We start from the raw sequence: 24780 nt of genomic DNA on the forward strand, positions 1-24780 counted from the left end.
TGTCAAAGGCACGGCTTCCATAACACTGCTTATGTTGTCAGATACCAGAATACCACGGTAAGTTGGGTAATGTGGCCTACCCATTAGTAGTTACATCTTCATAAATAATCCAACATCACAGAAACATATAACGCATCCTCCGTAATCATAAAACACTGTCCAGAGACCATAAATACACCACTGAACGATGTACGACACGAGCGATTACCCAAAAGATAATCCATTGCACAGAACGGTAAATAAAAAGGTATAAGGTAAGATGAAGGATGAATGTGCCTTCTTCAGGTGAGATGAGGTCGCCCAAGTGAATCTGAGTGTGTTTTCTGCCAGAAAGAGACACTTTATTTTTGCAATTATCTTGTGGCTCTCATGGTATCAGGGTTTTTGTACAATGCCTTGTACAAAAGTTCAAATCTTATCTTCGTTAAATCCTTGTAGTAACTACTTCTAGATTTGGGGGAGCATGAACTTTTTCTGTATGCTTGGCATCTACAGTGTGGATCTCCGATAAGTTGATCGATGCCACATTCCGTGCAGATTGCCGCTGGTGGTGAAGAGGGAGAGTCCATCTCCCACAATACCTTTTACTAACTAATAATCTACCGGACCAATCATGCTTCTTATACCCCCTTGAAGTGGAGCTGCTACTATAGGATGTAGTAGTAATCAAACTTGAAGGTGTATAGTGTAGATTGTAACCAATTGTTCAGATGTGATGAGCAAAAGTTTTGCTTGTTGACATCTGGACACACAGGAAAGAAGTGATGGTTTCCCGCCCTTCCAGTTGCGCTTCCTGGGATAGGATTTACCTCACAACTATATAGATAGATTGGCAGTGAAGAGGACGTCTGTTAACAATTTATATAAATGTATAGTGTGATTGACAGCCAAAACGGAAATTCATGGCAATGGGTAATAGAGGTAGGATATTCAAAGGAATTATTGATTTTACAGACATTTATTATCATTACACCTTCACTGTCACTTTATCAGTTCCGTTATTTTTATTTGGTAGTATATTTACAGCCCAAAAGAAGTCATGTGTGATTTCACAGCTATCTAAAAAGCAACAAACAACCTCCCTGGTTCGCCCAACAGTGTGTATGCATATCAAAATCTCAGCTAGAGGCTGAGCTGTAGTTTTGATGTCACAGTGGGGAGTACACAATTTACCTTTACTTACAGTGCATTAATCTACATGACAATAAAGCGATTTTCCATTATTCTCTGCGTATTGAAGACACAAAATGGGGTATGTGTTTCATGGGGGTGTACTACTTCATCAAGCAAAATTACCAAGTGTACTTCAAATTTCCAAGCGTAAAGACACGATTTAGCGAGGAGGAAAGTTTGGATACAGCAATGTCAGCGAGGAGAAAAGAAAGGTAAACAGACTGGACATGCCATTTTGTATTCCTTGCAAACTGAGGCATCTCTCCATGAGAGAAATTCAGACAAACAAAAAGAACTTGGTAACGAAAATATAGTTTGCATTCATTGTTAAAAAGTAATCCATGACTGACTACCATCGTACTACAATTACAAAGGACTATGAACATTGATCAGTTTAAATGATGAGGCAAAATATGTGGCACACTTGTATTCACATATTTAGTTAATGTTTTTTATACTTGAAACCCTTGTTTGTTTCTGATGCTGCAGGAAAAACCTCTCTTATTGGATTCACCAAACATGCAGGATGAACCTTTCTACGATTTAAGAATGCCTTTGGTGAACTAGATTTAAAGTTGAGAATCTTCTGTATGCACAGTATTTCTAAGCCCTGAAATCAATTTAGAACATGTTAATACAGGTGGGAACAAACTCTGGACTTGTCTACATTGATCAACCAGCCGAAGATGATGCATGAACACACAGGAAAGAAGTGATGGTTTCCCGCCCTTCCAGTTGCGCTTCCTGGGATAGGATTTACCTCACAACTATATAGATAGATTGGCAGTGAAGAGGACGTCTGTTAACAATTTATATAAATGTATAGTGTGATTGACAGCCAAAACGGAAATTCATGGCAATGGGTAATAGAGGTAGGATATTCAAAGGAATTATTGATTTTACAGACATTTATTATCATTACACCTTCACTGTCACTTTATCAGTTCCGTTATTTTTATTTGGTAGTATATTTACAGCCCAAAAGAAGTCATGTGTGATTTCACAGCTATCTAAAAAGCAACAAACAACCTCCCTGGTTCGCCCAACAGTGTGTATGCATATCAAAATCTCAGCTAGAGGCTGAGCTGTAGTTTTGATGTCACAGTGGGGAGTACACAATTTACCTTTACTTACAGTGCATTAATCTACATGACAATAAAGCGATTTTCCATTATTCTCTGCGTATTGAAGACACAAAATGGGGTATGTGTTTCATGGGGGTGTACTACTTCATCAAGCAAAATTACCAAGTGTACTTCAAATTTCCAAGCGTAAAGACACGATTTAGCGAGGAGGAAAGTTTGGATACAGCAATGTCAGCGAGGAGAAAAGAAAGGTAAACAGACTGGACATGCCATTTTGTATTCCTTGCAAACTGAGGCATCTCTCCATGAGAGAAATTCAGACAAACAAAAAGAACTTGGTAACGAAAATATAGTTTGCATTCATTGTTAAAAAGTAATCCATGACTGACTACCATCGTACTACAATTACAAAGGACTATGAACATTGATCAGTTTAAATGATGAGGCAAAATATGTGGCACACTTGTATTCACATATTTAGTTAATGTTTTTTATACTTGAAACCCTTGTTTGTTTCTGATGCTGCAGGAAAAACCTCTCTTATTGGATTCACCAAACATGCAGGATGAACCTTTCTACGATTTAAGAATGCCTTTGGTGAACTAGATTTAAAGTTGAGAATCTTCTGTATGCACAGTATTTCTAAGCCCTGAAATCAATTTAGAACATGTTAATACAGGTGGGAACAAACTCTGGACTTGTCTACATTGATCAACCAGCCGAAGATGATGCATGAAATCGAGTTGTTGACCGTGGATATCAGTGTCTACAGAAACATGAATGCAGATGTTGAGATAAGAATCAAACATGATGTAGGAATATTGTGACTGGCCGAGTGAGACTGGTAAACAGCCACAGGGCCAGAGAAATTCCAAATAGGTGCACCTTGGCAGTGGCAGCCATGGAAAATGAACCAAAGGAAATGGCAGTGCTCCCAATGGATGAGAATGTGTAGACAGACGTCCTGTAGATGAGACTGACCATGAAATTGCTGGGATAAATGAGTGTGCAAAGGCGAAACTTCCAAAAACTTTACATTGAAAATCTTCATGTTGAAGAATAGTAGGAGCTTTAGACTGTCACTCTTTGGGACGAGAAAGAGGGGATGAGAAAGATGGGGGAAGTGGACAGAGGCATTCTATTGCATTTTCTACAAGCAACCTACCTATATAGTCAATCATGGTTGGTAGATGACTGGCCAGATACTGTCTCTGTGGAGCCGGGATCGTAGTTGGTGGCAGGTAATATTCCTCTTGAAGCAGCTGTGTCATGAAGGGGTCTGCGAATGCAATCCAACTGTCTGAAAACAGCCGCAATCTTCCGTCACTGGGAATGTCTGAGACGGGAATGACTGGAGGCGGATCCAAGGCTCGTGAGGGTCTACTTAGAGGGAGCAGTTCGAGGGTTGTCGCTATAAGGAGGTCAGTTTGTAGGTGGATGGCAAAGCCAGGAGTGAGCATAGTCTGTAGTTGTGGGAGATTCCGAAACTCCTGGCGAGTATATGTACGCAGGTAATGGGTAGTAAGTATGCCTATAGGGAGGATAATCATCCCATCCCATCCTTGTGGCCGATCCCTGTAGGAGTCGTACTATGGATAGTCTCAACAGATGATAATTTACAACAGGGGGGCCGATCCCTGTAATAAGACAAGCTTCCCGATAGAGAAGGGACTGAGGAGCAGTCATCCGAAGCCAACCAGGACCTCATGAGGATAGTCCAAAGATCCCTGTAGCTCTGAGGAGTGCCAAACACAGGGCTGGTGTGAATGATCCCTGTCTGAAGATTGTCTAACAGGTGAGAGAGAGCAACGACCCGTTCCTGGACGAGGGTCCTGAGAGTGGGAGTGTTGATCTCTATTCTTAGAAGTCGCCTGTTTATCCCGCGATTCTTTCCTCCTTTGATCATGATAAGGACGATCAGGAGCATCCCACTGGGTAGGCATGGAGTGAGTGGTCGAGCTCTCATTCTCCACATGATTGTCTGAAGGAGCGGAACTTGCCGTATCCATGAGCAGGATCTTGAATGGAGGAGCGTGTAGATAGAGCATTCATGGGATCGGTTGCCTCACTTAAGGACGAGCTGATGCCATTATGGAAATCAAAACGGACCGAACTTCAAGAGTGGTCGTGGGATTGAGATTGGAAACATCATCAGTAAGAAAACTGTCGTTTCGTCTAGGCGAGCCGAAGACACGGTTTTAGATTTCTTAGACGATTTTTTTACGGAATTCCTTGCCATGGACTTACGGTTCATCCTCCTCCTATGACATCTCTGAAGGTAGAGAAGGAAAGCAGGTTCCCCCAACAACTCACATTCAGTACACCAGGAGTCTAAAGTGCATCTACCGTTGGAACATACCACATTGCCATATACGGCGGTGATTAGAAAGAGTTGGTAGAGAGACACATGTGAAAAGTATACAAATGAAAAATGAACCGTAACATATTTGAACTGAAATTTATCTATTTTAAAGCATTTAAATCTAATATCTAACAATGCTAACAGTCTGTCATAATTGTGCCATAATTTTCATTTATATGGAGGAATAATTTTAAGAAAATTCATTAATGTTTTTGAACCAACCATATCAGTTCATGAATAGTCATGAACAGGCACTGTTCATGAATATTTTAGTAAGATCAACTAAGAAAGTTCATGAAAGAATTCAGTTCATGAATATTCATGATTTTAGAAAATATAATGAACTTAAAATTGATGCTTTGGCCAGCATACCAGTTCATTAATATTCATGAACCACACCATGAACCATACCATTTCAAGATGTTCATGATTCTTTTAGATTCATGACTAAAAAGGCTCATGAATGAGCATCCCATTTTACGGTCATGCATATTCAAAGAGTTCATGAACATACATGGATATTCATGAATTATTCATTATCATCTCACAGGGGTATATATACTATCAAGGCAGAAATGGTTATATAGTTACCGCATAAGAGGTGACTAAAAACCAATAAAAATTAAACATTTAACATTCATAAGCAATGAAAATATAAGGGGCCAGTCCCTCAATCTGAACCTCATCACAGGGTGAACTGGGAATCGAACCCACGATCATAGGTTTCTGGTAGCCATGATGACAAAGCTCTGTAGAAAATGCCATAATGCTCTGAAGCAACAAAGCTCTGAACAAAGTGTCACAATACTCTGAAGCAACAAAGCTCTGAACAAAGTGCCACAAAGCTCTGAAGCAACAAAGCTCTGAATAAAGTGCCACAAAGTGCCATAATGCTCTGAAACAACAAAAAGCTCTGAACAAAGTGCCACAATGCTGTGAAGCAACAAAACTCTGAACAAAGTGCCACAATGCTCAGAAGCAACAAAGCTCTGAACAAAGTGCCACAATGCTCAGAAGCAACAAAGCTCTGAACAAGGTGCCACAATGCTCTGAACAAAGTGCCACAATGCCCTGAAGCAACAAGGCTCTGACAAAAGTGCCACAATGCTCCGAACAAAGTGCCACAATGCTCTGAAGCAACAAAGCTCTGAACAAAAATGCCACAAAGCTCTGAACAAAGTGCCACAATGCTCTGAAACAACAAAGTTCTGACTAAAGTGCCACAATGCTCTGAAACAACAAAGCTCTGAACAAAGTGCCACAATACTCTGAAACAACAAAGATCTGAACAAAGTGCAACAATGCTCTGAAACAACGACGCTCTGAACAAAGTGCCACAAGGCTCTGAAGCAATGAATCCGCTATAGAACAAGTCAAAGTGGTGAAGAAGCTAGTGAAGGCAATGTTTAGGCACCTCGACCAATAGTAGCAATAAAGGTACTATAGTGGAGTCCTGGGTGAATATGTCGAAGCAGTGGAGTAGTGGGTGAAGGCATCGAAGCAGTGGAGTAGCTGATGCAGGCTTCGAAGCAGTGGAGTAGTGGGTGAAGGCATCGAAGCAGTGGAGTAGCTGGTGACGGCATCGAAGCAGTGGAGTAGAGAATGAAGGCGTCGAATCAGTGAAGTAGAGAATGAAGGCTTCGAAGCAGTGGAGTAGCTGGTGAAGGCTTCGAAGCAGTTGAGCAGTGGGTGATGGCGTCGAAGCAGTGTAGTAGAGAATGAAGGCATCGAAGCAGTGGAGTAGAGAGTGAAGGCATTGAAGAGCAAGTGAAGGCATCACAGTGGAGTAGCTGGTGAAGGCTTCTAACCAGTGGAGTAGTGGGTGAAGGCATCAAAGAAGTGGAGTAGTGGGTGAAGATGTCGAAGCAGTGGAGTAGAGAGTGAAGGCATCGAAGCAGTTGAGTAGTGGGTGAAGGCTTCGAAGCAGTGGAGTAACTGGTGAAGCCGTCGGAGCAGTGGAGTAGTGGGTGAAGGTGTCGAACCAGTGGAGTAGAGAGTGAAGATGTCGAAGTAGTGGAGTAGCAGGTGAAGGCTTCCAAGTAGTTGAGTAGCGGTTGAAGGCCTTGAAGCAGTGGAGTGGCGAGTTAAGGCATCGAAACAGTTGAGTTGTGGGTGAAGGCTTCGAAGCAGTGGAATAGCGGGTGAAGGCATCGTTAACAAGTCTGGGTTGTAGTAGAAACAGCAACGAAGCTCTGTAGAAAGCGCTTTCTGGAGCAAGGAAGCCACTGTAGCAAGGAAGCCACTGGAGCAGGAAGCCACTGGAGCAAGGAAGCCACTGGAGCAAGGAAGCCACTGGAGCAGGAAGCCACTGGAGCAAGGAAGCCACTGGAGCAAGGAAGCCACTGGAGCAGGAAGCCACTGGAGCAAGGAAGCCACTGGAGCAAGGAAGCCACTGTAGCAAGGAAGCCACTGGAGCAGGGAAGCCACTGGAGCAGGAAGCCACTGGAGCAGGAAGCCACTGGAGCAAGGAAGCCACTGGAGCAGGAAGCCACTGGAGCAGGAAGCCACTGGAGCAAGGAAGCCACTGGAGCAAGGAAGCCACTGGAGCAGGAAGCCACTGGAGCAAGGAAGCCACTGGAGCAAGGAAGCCACTGGAGCAGGAAGCCACTGGAGCAAGGAAGCGACTGTAGCAGGGGTCTTAGCGGTGGAGTAGCAAGGAAGTCACTGTAGCAGGGGTCTAAGCAGTGGAGTAGCAAGGATCCACTGTAGCAGGGGTCTAAGCAGCAGAGTTGCAAGGAAGCCACTGAAGCAGGGGTCTAAGAGGTGGAGTAGTAAGGAAGCCACTGTAGCAGGGGTTTAAGAGGTGGAGTAGCAAGGATCCACTGTTGCTGGGGTCTAAGAGGTGGATGGCAAGGATCCACTGTTGCTGGGGTCTAAGAGGTGGAGTAGCAAGGAAGCCAGTGTAGCTGGGGTCTAAGCGGTGGAGTAGCAAGGAAGCCACTGTAACAGGGGTCTAAGCAGTGGAGTAGCAAGGATCCACTGTAGCAGGGGTCTAAGCAGTGTAGCAAGTATCCACTGTAGCAGCAGTCTTAGCAGTGGAGTCGCAAGGAAGCCACTGTAGCAGGGGTCTAAGCAGTGGAGTAGCAAGGATCCACTGTAGCAGGGGTCTAAGCGGTGGAGTAGCAAGGAAGCCACTGTAGCAGGGGTCTAAGCAGTGGAGTAGCAAGGAAGCCACTGTAGCAGGGGTCTTAGCAGTGGAGTAGCAAGGATCCACTGTAGCAGGGGACTAAGAGTTGGAGTAGCAAGGAAGCCACAGTAGCAGGGGTCTAAGCAGCAGAGTAGCAAGGATCCACTATAGCAGGGGTCTAAGCGGTGGAGTAGCAAGTATCCACTGTAGCAGCGGTCTAAGCAGTTGAGTAGCAAGGAAGCCACTGTTGCCGGGGTCTAAGCGGTAGAGTAGCAAGGATCCACTGTAGCAGGGGTCTAAGCGGTGGAGTAGCAAGTATCCACCGTAGCAGCGGTCTAAGCAGCAGAGTAGCAAGGATCCACTGTAGCAGGGGTCTAAGCGATGGAATAGCAAGGATCCACTGTAGCAGGGGTCTAAGCGGTGGAGTAGCAAGGAAGCCACTGTAGCAGGGGTGTAAGCAGCAGAGTAGCAAGGAAGCCACTGTAGCAGGGGACTAAGCGGTGGAGTAGCAAGGAAGCCACTGTAGCAGGGGACTAAGCAGTGGAGTAGCAAGGAAGCCACTGTTGCCGGGGTCTAAGCGGTGGAGTAGCAAGGAAGCCACTGTAGCAGGGATCTGAGCAGCTTGGTAGCTGATGAAGTCCAGCACCCACTAGTATTCAAATCATGTAATCACTACATCATGTACATGCACAAGTCTTAAACTAAGTATCAACACATAAAGGCAAATTTACTTTATCAGTGAACCTTGTGGCAGCTAAATTCTCACAAAACATTCACCCTTCCTAAGTAACATGGGGCTGTGTAATAGAGAAAGATTTCTTCATCAATGATATACAGTGTCTGCTCTGGCTTAAAGTTTCTTGGGGTCAGTTGGACCCCTTCAGCATAAAATTAGGGGTCCCAAACAAAAATGGAGGGGTCCAATTTGTAGCATCATAATATAACATAAACAACAGAATACAGTGGTTGTGAAAAATCAGACATCTTTTCGCAACTGCAAAATATCAACAAACAGGCAAAGTGAGAGAAAGGTTCACATCAGGACACATCCTGCTCTCATGACCAAGAGGTTTACATTAAGGGACAAACAATTTCTTAAAATGGAAATTTGATACTAATGAATATTTTAACACAAAACTATCCATGTTAATATCTAACTTTGTAAATGAAAAGGCAGTACACGGGTGATCAGCCATTGGTAAGGGGTCATAGGGGCAGACATTTGTTAATGTTTATATCTAGATCTTCCAATGATTTGAAGTTTATGGATTCAGTCAAGTTCAATGGCTGTTCTGATGCTACTGTACTGAGTAGTGAGTTCATGTCGTAACTGTGACAATGATCAATGAGTCATAACATAATTGGGATATCAAACAGTTTTTTTAAGTAAGAGTATGTTCAGGATCCAGCATTTCCTTCATAAATCTAGTCAACAATGAACATGTTTCAGGTGCTATAAATGTTAAAACATGTCATTTACACTAATAACGGTTCTGTCAAAATGTGTTTTGCAATTCTTAATATAACCCACAAGAGATTGAATTATAATCAGCTTGATAAGTCTGTTGTAGAATAACTAAATATTCAGAGTCCGCTAAATAAAAACAATGCTTACATTCAAGTGTCCGCATTTATTCTTTATCATATACAGTATGGCGGTATCGATAAATCTCGAAATCCACACAAACTGTCGACTGTTTACTTATGCAAATCTAAGCACGATATATTTCATTGCATGATTGAATACAGGACTCGTTGCGGTATGTCACGGCTACTTGTACACACGTTAACTTCTTTATGATAGTTTCTGGGATGTTTTTGAAGTGGAATTACCCCTACCTCCATTCGAAATTGATACGAAAAAGAACCCATTTGTTTCAACGAAGTTCCTTGATCAAACCTCGGTCGTATGTAAAATACAAAACAGGACGTGATGTAAACCATATAACCCACACAGGAACTTTGTTTACCAAACTCGGTAAAGAAAATCAGCATCGATCAATCCAATGAACAAAAAATATTTGAATCACATATTTAATAAGGTTATAAGCGTGCCCCATTTCAATCTACTGCGATAACATAGCGTACCATCCTACACGGTCGCTCGATTTCGCGGGTCACTGTTACCACGTTCTGAAGTATACCCTTCATGTGCCGGGCTATTTTTAGTTTGACACAAGGTCGGGAAATTTTCGACCAATCAAGCTAAATGAATTACGACTATATCCGACCTGCTTAATATGCGGCACCTGATTGGCTGAAGCAAAGCTACGGACCATACCAAACATTAATACATGCAAAACCGAAAATAGATATAGGTCAAGAAACCGGTTTGGGTATTTGTCATAAACAGGGAGAGAATAATGAAACTGGTTTGGTTTAGCAAACGGAAGTGTTAATCAACATGCTTCCCGGTCTTGTTTGGCAACAAATACCTTTACGCAAAGACGTACGTCTTTGATTTACGATAACAGTGTCAATTCGATATGAAATTAATAACGCCCCAGTCACTGCGTCCACGAGACCCACACATGTTACGCAGGTGCGTTCAAACTCATTTTTGTGCGTCCAAGACGCAAAAACGCGCTCTTCAGCCAACACTGGATATATTACTACAAACTACATGTACAAGTAGCAAACTTATTTCAAGTATGAATAATCATCAAAAAAGTTTTGAGTGCATATACTTACGGCGAAAGAACACGACTGAAAACACAATTCCAAGGCCAAGACCACTTGCTGAAAGAAATAATAAAGCATATTTATCAACTATTAGTAAAAACTAAAAATACTGCAAAGACACTACAGCTCACATGAATATGTTGTAAACAATCTAAAATGTCAAGCATGACAGCCACTAAACAAGTGTCAGCATTTATATCCAAATATGTTCTGCATCGGTGAGGAAAAAAAACTAATACTAAAATCAAAATAATCTGAACAAAATAATGGTGTCATGTTAAGAAGGAATATACATGCTTGTAATCATCATTGGCAAGAACAGTCATGTCAAGTAACAGCTTCATTGGTTCCAAGGTTTCGGAGGAAAAGAAACACAAAGTTCACTGAACACATGCTCAGTCAGTTGAGCTAATTACAAAAGAAGTGTGATTGACGCTGCTTTGAAAAGTTTTAGTACTTTGAAGTACAAGTCTCAAGGGTATATACAACTTTGCAGATTTAGGATAGACCGTAACATTGTTAATGCAAATGAAAGCAGTGCGTAAATAAGGTTTAGTTGCATTTTGTCTCGAATATCAACTTTTAAGCAAAGCTACATGGGGAGAACGCAGAATGTTTCTAAAACTTTTGTGTAGCTAAGTGGGGACTACACAGAATGTTTGTAAAACTTTTGCATAGCTATGCAGAAACTACGCAGAATGTTTCTTAAATTTCTGTATAGCTATGCAAACACTCCGCGGATTATCTGTGAAACTTATTGCCCTTTTTATGGGACCAAATAGTTTTATGAACCCCGGGTATGGGCACAAGCGTAAAAGACACATTATACATGTACATCACATATGGTGACTGTTTTTCACTATTCATATTCTAATGTCATTCATAATACATCATTTCAGTACTCCTTGAAGCTTTACAATGACTTCAAATGTTAAGTACAATAGATTGAACGAGAACAAATGATAATGCTTTGTACAAAGAAGTATTATGTCTTGCAGATTTAGACTCAGAATGTGCTCATTCAAATTATAAACGAGAATAAGAGCGGGAGTGGCCATCTGTCGTCTTGGAGGGTGAACGTTGCACCGAAGTCGGACGATCTAAAACGACCTGAGAGGTTGTAATACCGACGGACATATCTCCAGGGGAGCAGAGCGAGCCGAATCCAAGAGCAGGATTTTAAATGCACTGGAGGCACCCGGGTTGGTCAGACAGACCGAGCGCACATCGACCTGCGCATTTTCTTGTGGAGTGGTCGACAGGTCGTGAGTCAATAAATCATCTGTAAGGAAGCTGTCTGAGAAGGTCTCGTCTTTGGCAGAAATTACTGCATCACATGCTCAAGGCAGCGGTGGGCTAATAATGGAATTGGGACACCGTCAAAACGACCATGCCTTCATGATGATAATGATTTTTACAGTCTCTACAGATGAGTTTTTTTGTGCTTCTCCATTGAAGCCTCATTCTGGGAACCTGAATAATAATAAACAAAAGGGAGTGGCTCTCAGTTATGTTTTCATGCTGTACACTATATGATTGAGCAACTGCAGTGAGTGTACTCGCAATTTATCTGAGTTGCCGGCTGTCATAAATTGTTGAACCAGGACTAGTGGACCAAAGTGGTGTAGCCCTTGGACATCGTTTACGGAGATAATTTGTAAGTAGTGGGAGGCGAAGACAATGTCAGACTTCCAGAAACATCCTTCCATGATAGCACTGAGGGAACGGTTGCTATATAGAGCCATTGTAGATGTGACAGTTCTCGCCTCGTGAGGATTTAATGTCTGGGGTGGAGGCAATCCCGCAAAGTTGCGGACATCGAGTATTGTAGATCATAACCAAAAGGAGATCGCTGTACGGGAGAACTCTGAGGTAACCATCTGAGAGGGGGGGGATAAACAATCTCTTCTGGGATCGTTGCAGGGTTGATGAGGCGTGCAAGTATATGCGTAGAGCTCAAACAGGACATAGCAATATGACCTCGCAATCCTCAAGATGTAGAATCGAAGCCAATGCCGGGATGGTGAATAGCCTGTCGGGTTGACCAGGAAATATGAACCTTTCGGTGGTTGTGTAGATGCCATTCTGTTAAGGATGGTTGATTCTGGACGGGACAGGGAGTCTGCTATGACATTGCTTATTCCCCGATAAACGTCCATCGTCAGAGCCAACAGGAATGATTACTGGGTCGACCCCATCTTGTTGATATACCATACAGCGTTGTCGGACTGTATCATCAGGTGAGATGATCGAAGTTCTTCTGCCCAATCAGAGAGCGCTAGAATTCGAAATTGTTGCTATGAAGGGTCGATTATATTGCTGACCAACTTTCTGAAGTCTGTTGATAGTGCAGGTGTGCTCCCCTACCCTATTGTTGACGCATCCATGAACAAGCGGGATGTTGGTAGAAAGGGTTCCAGGGGAACTCCTGAGCAGACATTGTTTTGGATAACCATCATTGTAGATGGCCGTACGGGTGCAATGGCAGCTGAATCGGGACCCGACAATCGTCAATCTGAAGATACGGTGTTAGGAAGCACTGAATTGGCTGTTGTTGGAGTCGATCTCTCTGGGTGAGGGCTTGTTCCGACGTCAATAGACCAAGCAACTGCTGCCATTGTCGTTGATGTAGCGACTGTCCGAGTGCTATAGGTACAACTTGTTGTATATTTGGAGGGACGTACACATCTTACCGAGATCGGTGTCGAAAAGTGCTCCAATGAACTGCAGTTGCTGACTGGATGTGGTTTCTGACTTTTCTATGTTGACTAGCCAGCTGAGCTGATGGAGTAGCTTCTGCACGAAGGCAAGTTGTCTGACTACGACATTCTGGTCAGTGTGAGCCTGAATGCAATCGTCGACAAACAACTCGAAGATGTTCCCTCTGACATGTAGGAGCTTGGTAAGGCGGGTAAAAAGCCACGGGACCGAAGGAATTCCAAATGGGAGCAGCTTCCATTGGTAGTGTCGACCTTGGAAAATAAAGCAGAGGTATGTGCCTGTGCTCATGGTGGATGGGCACTTGGAGGTAGGCGTCTTGTAGATCCAGGCTGATCATGTAGTCCCCTTGTTGAATGATGGTGCAAAGATGCTGACTGATGTCATACGCCAGTTTCTATAGGTGTCAGGGTTCTGGGACTTGGGCCTAAACACTTTAGACTTTTAGAGCATGCTTGGATATCAACATACCCTCAGACAAGTCTCCGGAGTCCTTCTTGGCGGTGAAGGACAGTTCTGTGTTGAGTGCCTTTGTAGCCTTCTCCTCTGCCATGAAAAGAGCCCATCTTCACACGCACACACTACAAAGGTCTTGATGATATTGATTTAATTGAGTCTGTCTCCTGTCCTGCCTCTGTTGGTTCTCTAACTGTTGTTTCTGTAGTCGTAAGAGATCAACTGACACCTGGAGATGCGTTTCTTTTGTAACTTGTTGGGCAACCTCCTGGAGCCTGTAATCAAAAAGTTGGGGAGATGACCAAGGCATCTGATACAGTGTAACTTTGTGGTGTTCTTCCAACTGGCAGAAGCGAAGTAGTCCCCAGCGTCACATGTCATCTGGAAAGTAATTAGCTCCATCACATCCTGAAACTTACTCTGGATCAATTTGACAGTCGATCTGATATAAGCTTCATCCGAAGTCTTAGCGTGATGAACTTACATGCCTATCGCTTCTACGACCGACAGAATTGTTTGTTAGTACTAGTAGGGTCTGCCTGATAGTAAGATCCAGATGAGCTAACTCCTTATCATCTACAACAGATTTAACCGATGTGCGCTTCAGGACGATAGATGCGAAGTTCCCATCTAGTTTTAGAGTCGCGTCTAGATTAGTCATCCCATTAGTTCCTGTATCAGCTGTTGAATATTGAATATATTGAAACTTGTCCTTCTGTCTGCAGAAGGCCCTGAATGCCGGATCTAGCTTCTTAGTTAAGTCCAACATGGTAGCCGCTGGTGGTAAGGTAACGGGAGATGTCATCACTAAACCTGAGTTGATGTCTTCCTCTGAAGTACTATGAGGCAGATGATGGGTGTCCACGATCCAGGTGAGGATTAGGGACGGGTCGACTTGGGCAAAACTACCCGTAGATGACGGAGGTGAAGTCTGACTTTCAGGAGTAGCATCCGATGGAATAGATGTATTATCATCTCTATCACTCATCTCTGTTTCTAGTGTTGTTGTAGTAGCAAGTCCTGTATCTGTCCTCAACTGTTCGGTGCGGTGTTGTAAGACTGTTGAAGAGATTGAAGAAAAGATCCGATTTGTTCAGATAAATCACTCTGATCCTGAGAAGACGATAGGGGATTCGATACTGGAGGAGCCATACAAATAACAGGGTTCAACACTGGAGGTGAAGAGGGAAGAGTCACAACTGGAGGGTTTGACTTGTCTGGAGATCGCTGGTCCATGTGTGTCTCTATCAGTGACTCAGAATGTGAGTGTTAGGAGGGTCGATCTTGTTCCATCTGTCGATCTCGAAGGGGAGGAGCAGCATATCGATAATAGTCCGGCGTCGAAGGATATTCAGGGTAGGGCAGATATTGATGGTCTCCATATCGATCAGTTGTCGGATAGTATCTCATAGGTTGGTATCGGTGAGATGGAGATCGATGTCGATCCCAGTCAGATAGGGATAACGCTAGTGATAGGGATAACACTGTGAGTCTGATGTCGATCTGTAGAATGAGAACGCCTCAGTTCATGTCCATACAATCGATTTGTAGAGAGGTGATCCCCTGAATCGGAGTAATCGTTCTGTTTCGATGTTGAAGTGTGTTCCTGAGACGAAAAGCTTCAGGAGAGTGATCTGAATGTCGACCCTTAGAGAGTTGACCTGTAGAAAGTCGATCCTTATCCGATCGATCTCAAAATCTACAACTGGAGGGTGTGCGTTCCTTGTAATGTCAACCCTTGGAATGTAAATCTGAGGAATGTGGACCCTTGGAGGGTCGATCGTGGTTCGATGTCGATGTTTTAGTGCCCCAAAACTCCCGTAATTTTGAGAAAAATAAAGGCCTCAATATTCTCTCTAAAAAAAGTATGTCTTACGATAAATACGCCGAGTACGTTTTCCCACGTGACCATGCCCCCCACGCATTTTGTTGCTTTTGGCAATGCATCACGGTTTCTGATCATAAGTTTATAGCTTCCACACGACAAGTTTCTGGACTGTTTTCTGTTTTTGATGACTTCTTGTGAATCGACCACGCCAACATGGAAACGTTTGGTGAGAAAATTCTAAAAATAACCTACCGGTAATTAAGCTGCGTCCGACTACTACCTCGGAGAAATTACGTGGGAAGGCAGTACTCGGACAGTAGACAAATAAAATTTGGAAATACATATTAAAATAATCTTAAATAAAAATAATTGAAAAAGCTATTAAGAAAATGCAAAATGAAAAATTTAGGTGTTTTTCGATCGTGAGTGATATATTTTAAGAGGGTTCTGATTGGGGATGGGGTGGGGTGGTGCATGTGACTTTGTCTTTGGGGGTGTTATTCAGGGGGTTAGTGCAGTATGTCGGTTGCATGTTTTTAGTGTAAATATTCAATAACTGTCAATCTCATCCAAAAAGACATTAGCTCAGTGTCATTTATCAATCATATTTTACTTTTGCGATGAAACTGAACGTTTTTTACGTTTACAGTCAGCAGTGACAGCCATCAGGACCCTCATTCATTCTAATCTGATAATATAAAATATTAAGTATCAGTAACATTCCCGTTATTCTTCAGGATATGGATATGATAGTTCCATTGATTAGTTCTAATTATATACAGTAATATTGTAGGACTGTCTGTGTAGATTTGCTAAAATGAGCGTTCGAGGAGGAAAGCCTGCCTATTCATATGAAAACTTAAAGCGGGCTATGGATGCTGTTAAATCCAAGCAGATGTCTGCACTCAAAGCTGCTGTCTTGTTCGGTATACCCCAAAGTACTCTTCATGACAAACTCTCCAATAAAGTACCTCTTGTTTACCGCAAAGGTCCTTCACCAATTTTATCACAGGACGAGGAAAAACATCTTTCAGATTGGGCTATACACATGTCGAGTATAGGGTACGGCTCGACAAGGGACGAACGGTTAGACACGGTCCAGAAAATAATCAAATTAGATTGTAGGGAAAATCCTTTTACTGATGACAGACCTGATAGGGATTGGTTTAGCATTTTCTTATAAATAAACCCTACAATATCAATAAGAACAACCACAAAACTTTCAAAAGAACATGCTGTGGTATCACAACAAACATTGCTGATAAGTCACAACCTACATCGCTGACAACATGATTCAGACATCTAACATGACCCATCAAGGCTGTATAATGCTGATGAGTCGGGTTTCCCCATGAGTCCAAAGAGTGGTAGGGTTATGGCCAAATGAGGATCCCAGACAGTTTATAATTTCTCGGCCTCAGACAAGAGCTAGATAACAGTTCTTGCTTGTGCAAGTGCTTCAGGTGACTACACTCCCCCCATGATCATCTTTCCCAGTAGCAGGTTCAAATACAACCCCCTAGATGGTTTTGAGAAGGCGGTTCTAGGGCGAACCAAGAATGGCTGGATAGACGCAGAACTATTTGTTTCCTGGCCTCAAACTTGTTTCATTCCTCATGTCAATAAACAGGCAATCAAGAAACCAATAATTCTGTTTCTAGACGATCATTCAACGCACCTGACTCTAGAAGCGTGCACTGTTTGTGTGGAGAACAACATCGTACTGTACTGTCTCCCATCACAAGCATCACATGTTATTCAACCATTGGACCTGAGCTTGTTTAGTCCTCTCAAACATGTATGGAGCCAATCTGTACGACATTTTCGGATTTCAAATATTGGAGAATGTGTTAGGAAATGTACCTTTGTCAGAATATTCAAAACTGCTTGGGTAATGGCAGCTACAACAGAAAATGCAAAGATGTGTTTCCTGAATCGGGCCTGTTTCCGCTCAATCCTGGTAAAGTTACCGATAATCAGAAATTAAAACTCAGCACCATCTTTGATACATGCAAACCACCAGTCCTTCAGTCAACCCCTGTAACCCCATTCACATTTGCACCTCCAGCAGACACTCGGTTAAGTCAGGAAACCCCATCCCAACCTTCGGCTACACTAACATCACCAGAATGTGCACCCTCTCCAGTCGTACAAACAACTCTGCCATCACCCCATACAGACCCTCATGCACCAGTACAATCACAAACTGCACACATCACAGCACTCCAAACAGACACTTCACCACTCGCCTTACATTCTACATCAACTTTAGCAACAGCCCATACATCCTCCAGTAACGCATTTGACAAATATTTGGTTCTCCCTAAAGAACATAGCCGTGCCCAAAAATGTAAACCTACAGTGTTGCCCAAATCTGCCTCAGGAGAAGACATACAGGGACTTCTCCTTGAAAAGAAGAGAAAGGCAGAGGAAGAGAAACAGATGAGAGCGGAAACAAAGCTTAAACGAGAAGAAGAGAAAGCAGCCCGGAAAGCCCTAAGAGAAAAAGAACGGGAAGAGAAGCGTGAGCAAAAGAGAAAGCAAGAAGACGAGAAGAAGGCATCCAAACTGTTAAAACAAATTGAAAAGAAAAGAAAAGCAACACTAGATAGTGACGAAGACCTCTCTGAATCCGAGATTCCCTACATGGATGACGACGACACCAATTTTCCAGATAATACCCTCCGGGATTTTTGTCACCTTTATTTGGGTCAGGATTTGGCGGATGATAATGACTGGTTGGGATGTCTAAATTGTAGTAAATGGTTCCACAAGAATTGCCCGGGATACCAGACATTAACACATCATATGCAATGTGAATTTTATTGTTGGCATAGTTTGCTTTCTTAAAACTAAAAGAAGTGAACTCAGTGTTCATTTCACATTAAAATGTACAAAACAAACATATTTTTCATATTTTAACAGAAAAATGGAATATCCCTTTGACGCCCTTTTCCACGAGATTCATGCATACTTTTGACTACCTGGGTTGGGTAAAGACACCAATGCAAGCAGCTATCACCATAGCACGAAACCCATCACAATATTTTCGTCAATAACTTGGTAATATTAAACCTGAAACTATATTCATTTGATGTACTGGTTTATTTCTATGATTATATTTTTTGGGGGAAATATATGACAACTATCAAGTACCAGGCTAATGATAGACTTTGCACCTAATTAACAATGGAAGAGTTCCTTTACAGTTATTAGGAGTACTCACTCCTTTGATGACGACCTAGCCCTGCTTTCCCACAGCCACCAACAGATGCAGGACAAGACAACAGAGCTGGAAACCACCTTTTCACAGGTTGGTCTCAAGATCAATGAGGGCAAGACCAAGATCCTCAAGATCCACACAAAAAGCGAGGACCCAGTCACACTGCATGGAAGCGAGCTGGAAGAAGTGGAGGCCTTTACATATCGGGGCAGCATCATTGACAAGCTGGGAGTAACAGACGCAGACGTCAGAGCAAGAATTGGCAAGGCAAGGACAGCATACTTGCAGCTGAAGAACATATGGAGCTCCAAGGTGGTATTGACTCGCACGAAGATCAGGCTGTTCAACTCCAACGCCAAGTCAGTGCTGCTGTATGGAGCCGAGACATGGAGGACAACAAAGACCACCACCAGGAAAGTGCTGACTTTCATCAACAGCTGCCTGAGAAGAATCCATCAGCAACTGTGGCAGCGTACCAACCAACTGCCAACCGAAGATGAGATTGGGAACACCCTGAGGAAGCCAGTCAGTAACATCACCAGACAGGCGCTGTCATGGAACCCCGAGAGAAAACGAAAAAGAGGACGGCCAAGAAACACCTGGCGACGGGACCTCGAGGCAGACAGCAAGAAGATGGAACACACCTGGAAACAACTAGAGAGAGCAGCCCAGGACCGAGGACTCTGGCGGACTGTTGTCGGTGGCCTATGCTTCGGGAGGAGTGATGGGCATAACTGACTAAATCCTTTGATGAAGGAAAGTTGCATTTTAAATGTGACACTGTCCTTTACTGGTAGAATTACTCACAGTGGGCTTGTTAGGGGCGGGGGCCCAAAACTAGACTGTTTTTATTTATAGCGTATCAAGCCACAATGTCGTACTTTCTTCAAAACAATAGAAAGACTGAATGAAACAGGATTCAATGGTGACAGCGTTTGGGTTTAGTGACTGAGAAAAAAACTAATGTCAGTATAAGAAAACACATGTATCTGTGTATAGTAATACCAAAATGAGAGAGACAAGCCAATGAGTTGTATTTATGTTGCTATTGTTTTGATGTTCTCATTGACACAATGAAAAAAAACACAATTGTAATTATGTTATATTTGGTCAAGACATTTTTTTAAAATTCTTAAAGTGTCCGGGTACTGCAGCAAGGGTGTCTGACTTCAACCGTAGGCATCCGATTACTACCGAAGTCCTTTGACCCAACCTAGGTCGTATGAATATTGATTATGTATAATCCAAAACAGGAAAGGATGTAAACCACATAATCCACACCTATCACACACAAAATAGTGATACCGTGATAATATAGAGTTGCACGCCCTTGAGTCGCAAGTGACAGGTACTTTCTTTACCTAACTCAGTAAAGAAAATCAACATCGATCAATTCTAATTGATGTTGAATAAAGAACAAGAAATATTTGTGTATGACACAGTTAAAGTGTCAGTAAGCATTCGCCATTTCGATCCATTATAAATTAACTACCGCAATAATATACGCCTAGCATTCCATGCTAATGACAACTAAATGTGTATTTTCGTGTTGTTTGATTTTTGTTTACATGTGATTTAGTCACGTGACACCACCCGCGTGTCTCTTCCAAAGTTGTATTTGAACGAGGTGATTATATTCGTTTTTTTCAAATATTTCGTCACAAGAGTAAGTTTTGTTCATCATTTTTGTATAAATAGATCTACTTCTCTCTTCAAATGAAAACGAGTAAAGTCAAACGAGATGCGACCTTGTGCTGTCTATATAACGTGGAGTCGGCGATCGCTTGTCGCTAGACAGTATCAAAATAATCATTTAATTCTTTAGCAACGTATACCTGTGCTGCTCCCTATTTATAAACGAATTTGATGATGACGCTTCACAGAATAGGCAATATCAAAATTATTTGAGCAGCACACCATACCTAGTAAGAATCTTGCCTTTTTTCGGAGAATGGCTCAAATGTGTGTATAGGCAGGAATTATGTATGGTGCCATGGCCCCCAGAAGGTTATCAGAGTGTCCATACCTATCTTAATGCCCGTATCTGAGAGACAACGATCCCATTTATGTCCGAGTTCGTCCTCTGACCTTGATGTCGAAGCCATGTTGTTAGTGTACCGTGGTTCGAAAGGATACTAGTCAAAGCCGACAAATGTCAAAACGGTCATAGAATCTTGTTCAAAACGTCCCAGTATTCGCATCAAAACGGACTACAGTAGGCAGAGTGAAAACGGACTGTGTGTATCAGTACGAATGTGTGTATAGTGGCAGTATGCTCGACACGTAGAAAAGAACAGTTTACAACCCTGCTATGAAACTTTTCATCAGATGTGTCATTGGTCCGTTTTGATAAAATTGCCTGATCCTTTTTGGCGCAGATAGCCTAAAAGTCGGGCTGAGCAGGGTTGACGAGTAGTGTGGATTTGAAATTATGTGCAGGAAACGGAAAGAGAGTACTATATAGAGTATGATATGGCTGAGCAACCTGAATGTATGACTACTATCATACCTATCTGAAGACCACTAAATCACACAATGTTTATTTTAAGCATGCAAATATGTTGGTAAAAGTGAAACATAAAGAAGAAAACAGCGTTATCACTATCCCCTGCCACGGGGCACATTAGATTGTGAGGGGTAGTACATAGTCTAGATTAGACTAGGTCTAACCTTAAAGCAGGTGCAGCAAAACCCCAAACAATGGTCTGAACTAAAACATATTATAAAGAATAGGTATTTATGTCAATCAGCACTATAAACAGAACGACGCGCAGTGCTAAATCTCCGCGACACACAGTCCAAAATAAAATATACAATACCTGCAGGAAACAACTTCTGTTGCAGACTAAACGTCAATAGCTATACAGTGGGGAAAATTATATATTTCTGACCTGTCTGATCAGATTCCTTCCTATTGTCTGTCTGATACTAAAATAGTTGTACGTGTATGCGACATTCGCTTGAGGTTCAAATGTGGCAGAAAAAGTTCGAGAAGCATGGTAACCACTTTACTAATCTCACGCTATTTCGCAATCCATAGCACTATGTTACAGCTTAGATGATAATTTTGTCAGGTGGTCATTATTTTTATTTTGCACTACCAGCGAGCGTTTGACGTCTTAAGTCACAGTTATAAAGAAAAAGAAATTACGGGACCTTATATGGTCCCGTGGCACTAAGAGGGTGTAAAAAGTGAGGGACCATATATGGTCCCGTGGCACCAAGAGGGTGTGAAAGTGAGGGACCATATATGGCCCCCTGGAACAAGAGGGTAAAGGTACATGGCAGAACTGACGTCATGGAAGAATCTATCAAATCTTCATAAGCTCACATATCTTACCATTATTGGCGGCATGATCCTAACTTCACAGTTACAGAACTTGAAATAAGTTTCGTTCAGTTGTCGGTAGAGGAACTTATTGGTTTATCAAACATTTTACCCAATATTTCTCGTCTCAATGTCACGGAAGTTGGATGTCCATTCACAGGGTCACATAAAATTTTGCTGTCTTTGTTGAGGTCATTCAGGAAGATAAGACTGGTGTTAGTTGATGTACATCTGGATGATGTTGAAGTTGCAAATATGTTGAATAGCTTTTGTCTTAGAATATATTGGGCATGGCACTGGCAGATCCTGTTTCTAGAGCATTGTTTCACTTTGACAGACACCAATGTTCTTCATCTCTCATTCGCTTTATAGATATCTACTTTCAAGAAGCATGCCTGAAAACCTCATATTGACTTTAATGAATTTAGAGCAGTCAGACGCACTTAGTGTAGGGGACGCATTTTTAAGGACAGATCTGACCCATTCGACTTGTATGACAACAATTAAGGAGTTTCATATTCGGTTCGCTCAATGCACGGTTTATGATAGATTGTCTGAGACGTTGAAACCAACCACACATCGCAATACTTCTTTACCCGCTTCTTCGCAATGTCTTCTTGATGCAGGCTACATTTTCAGATAGCTGAATGTCCACCAGACCACAGTTTGTATTAGTATTCAGAGGGGTAGTATCTTGATACAATATTCTGCGTCATCATAGCATGTGCTGTTTTGCAGAATATTGCAATGTTCAGAAATGACCCTGACTATGAACATGACGATGATGACGAAAACGACCAAGACGACCACAACGACAACAATGTCTCGCCATTGAATAATCAACGAAACGTTGACGCAGCCGCACTCCGACAAGGGGCGAGGGAGCGAGAGACAGTGATCGCACAGTTTTTCAATTAGACTGCTTTGACTTCATGGCATCAAGTCCTGTGTAATGGAGAAATTTAATAAAATCAGAATTCCTCCGACATTTTTTTTTAAATTGTTCGAAATTATGTATAATCTGTGAAGTAAAATGAATTACTACTTTGTTGATGTTTTGCTTTTGAGGCAGTGATGACATATATGATTTCATATTGCACTCCTTCCAGTTCTTTCACTTTTGATTCAACTTCTCCGTTTCTGTATAACGCATGAACAATTAGTTTCTTTGCATATGTATTTTACACTGCATTGAATAAATCCTGCTTGAACATGTGAGTAGTTAAGGACAGAACCCTGGTAGACAAGCCAGCAGGAGTTATCTCCCCCACCGGAAGTGCCGCTATCTTGGATGCGCGAAGAGGGGCATGCTGGGTAATGCGTGCGAATCCAAGATGATGTCACGTCCGTTTCCAGGAGGCGTGCGCCTCCAAGATGGCGGTACGTCCGGTTCCGGGAGGCGTGCGCCTCCATGAGGGCGAGGAGGAGAAGCGCTCGTAAAATTCTCCACCGAAGCAAGTAAGGCTATCATGGGCATCAGGGTTGGTAAGCAGAGTGAGGTGGAGGAGGGTTCTTTTTTTCTTTTCTTTTTTGGCAAAGCAATGATGAAAGTGTTCTTTCGGGAGAGTTGGGTGGCCCTGAAATAGGGCGTTTGAACAAGAAAAAAATCCACCAACACTGGAACGGGAACTGGAACGGAAACTTCATCCTAGGAAGACGAGGGAAGATTCCTCATTCGCGTTGCTCTTATTCGCATTCACCTCGCACAGATACTGCCAGAAAGTAGTAGCTGCCACGTTCTTCTTCTTGTGTATCACCAGCCCGGTCAGCTTGAGGTAGGCGCAGACAGAGGACCACTTGAGGTGTTCCAGCCAAGGATCGTCGTGGGGCGCCCATCTTGTCAGCCGCACGCTGCCATGAAAGCAGTAAACACCATCTGCACTTTCATGTACACGAAGCCCGAATGAGCCTTTCCTTCAGCGGTCTGGTTCATCTGCATCGGCCACCCCTCAAACGAGGCTAGTCTTCTTTCAAAGTGTAGATGGGGCGACGGTGGCTTACTGGGCGGCGGCGGTAGCCTACCATCACAAGAATCTGTACACTCAGATCTGGACCCACAAGCATCCGTACTATCACTCCTGGGTCCACAAGAATCCACACCTTCAGAAGATTCCTGGTCCCCTCACAAGTATCTGTACAGCTCTTCGTCTCTGCCATTCTTGGTGTGATGATGACGATTTTTTCACAAGTGAATCTGAACCCTTACTTACTTACTTATATTGGAGATTTAACGTGCGCTTTCCGAATGCAAGCGTATGTCGCACACGGTATATCTGAACCCACACGAGTTCTGTTTTTATAGGAGGGGGAGCAGATCGAAATGTTCCGCTGTTTTGATTGGTCTAACACACAGCGCGCCCTTGTGTTTGTTTTCCATAGGAGCATGCATTTTCCATGGGAGTGAAAGCACGCAATCAACTGTTCGACCAATCAGAGACCCGCACAGGGCGTGTGTGGCTCTGATTGGTAAAAAACCCAAACTTCTCATTGGTGCCTTTTCGAGTCTTTTTTTTTCTCTTTTCTTTTTTTTTTAGGGGGGGGGGGGGGGGGGGGGGTAGACATGTCCACCACCGCCACCACGATGATGTTGCGGAACGGACGTCTGAATTTTAAAGGTGGACCTACATGGACAGACATGGACGTGATGTAGGAATGCCTACGTGGCGTACTTCATGTCTCCATGCAAACGTGGTGTCACTCGTGACGACAAACATACGTTAATATATTTATAGATAGATAGACATACGTGGTGTCACTCGCTCATCAATGCCTCGATGACTACATACGTTTATAGATAG

The 24780-nt window shown here is 42.8% G+C and overlaps 1 protein-coding gene across 3 annotated transcripts in view; it reads right to left on the reverse strand.

Annotated features, from left to right (window-relative positions):
- LOC124124798 (MICOS complex subunit Mic10-like) overlaps positions 1-20836 on the reverse strand; it is a 95385-nt gene extending 74549 nt beyond the window's left edge. For 2 of the 3 annotated variants that reach the window (XM_046488074.2, XM_046488075.1), the window contains exons 1-2: positions 20681-20835; positions 10439-10486 (exon numbers count right to left, since the gene is read on the reverse strand). In XM_046488074.2, coding sequence (XP_046344030.1) covers positions 10439-10486; positions 20681-20759 — 127 coding nt within the window. In that variant the 5' untranslated portion in view covers positions 20760-20835. Of the gene's footprint in view, positions 1-10438; positions 10487-20680 lie in introns of all 3 variants that reach the window. The other variant, XM_046488076.2, reaches the window with a different exon arrangement.
- Between the last annotated feature and the right edge of the window lie 3944 nt (positions 20837-24780).

This window comes from Haliotis rufescens, unplaced genomic scaffold, assembly GCF_023055435.1.
Source record: "Haliotis rufescens isolate VD_foot unplaced genomic scaffold, xgHalRufe1.0.p SCAF_13, whole genome shotgun sequence".
Classification (NCBI taxonomy): Eukaryota; Metazoa; Mollusca; class Gastropoda; order Lepetellida; family Haliotidae; genus Haliotis; species Haliotis rufescens.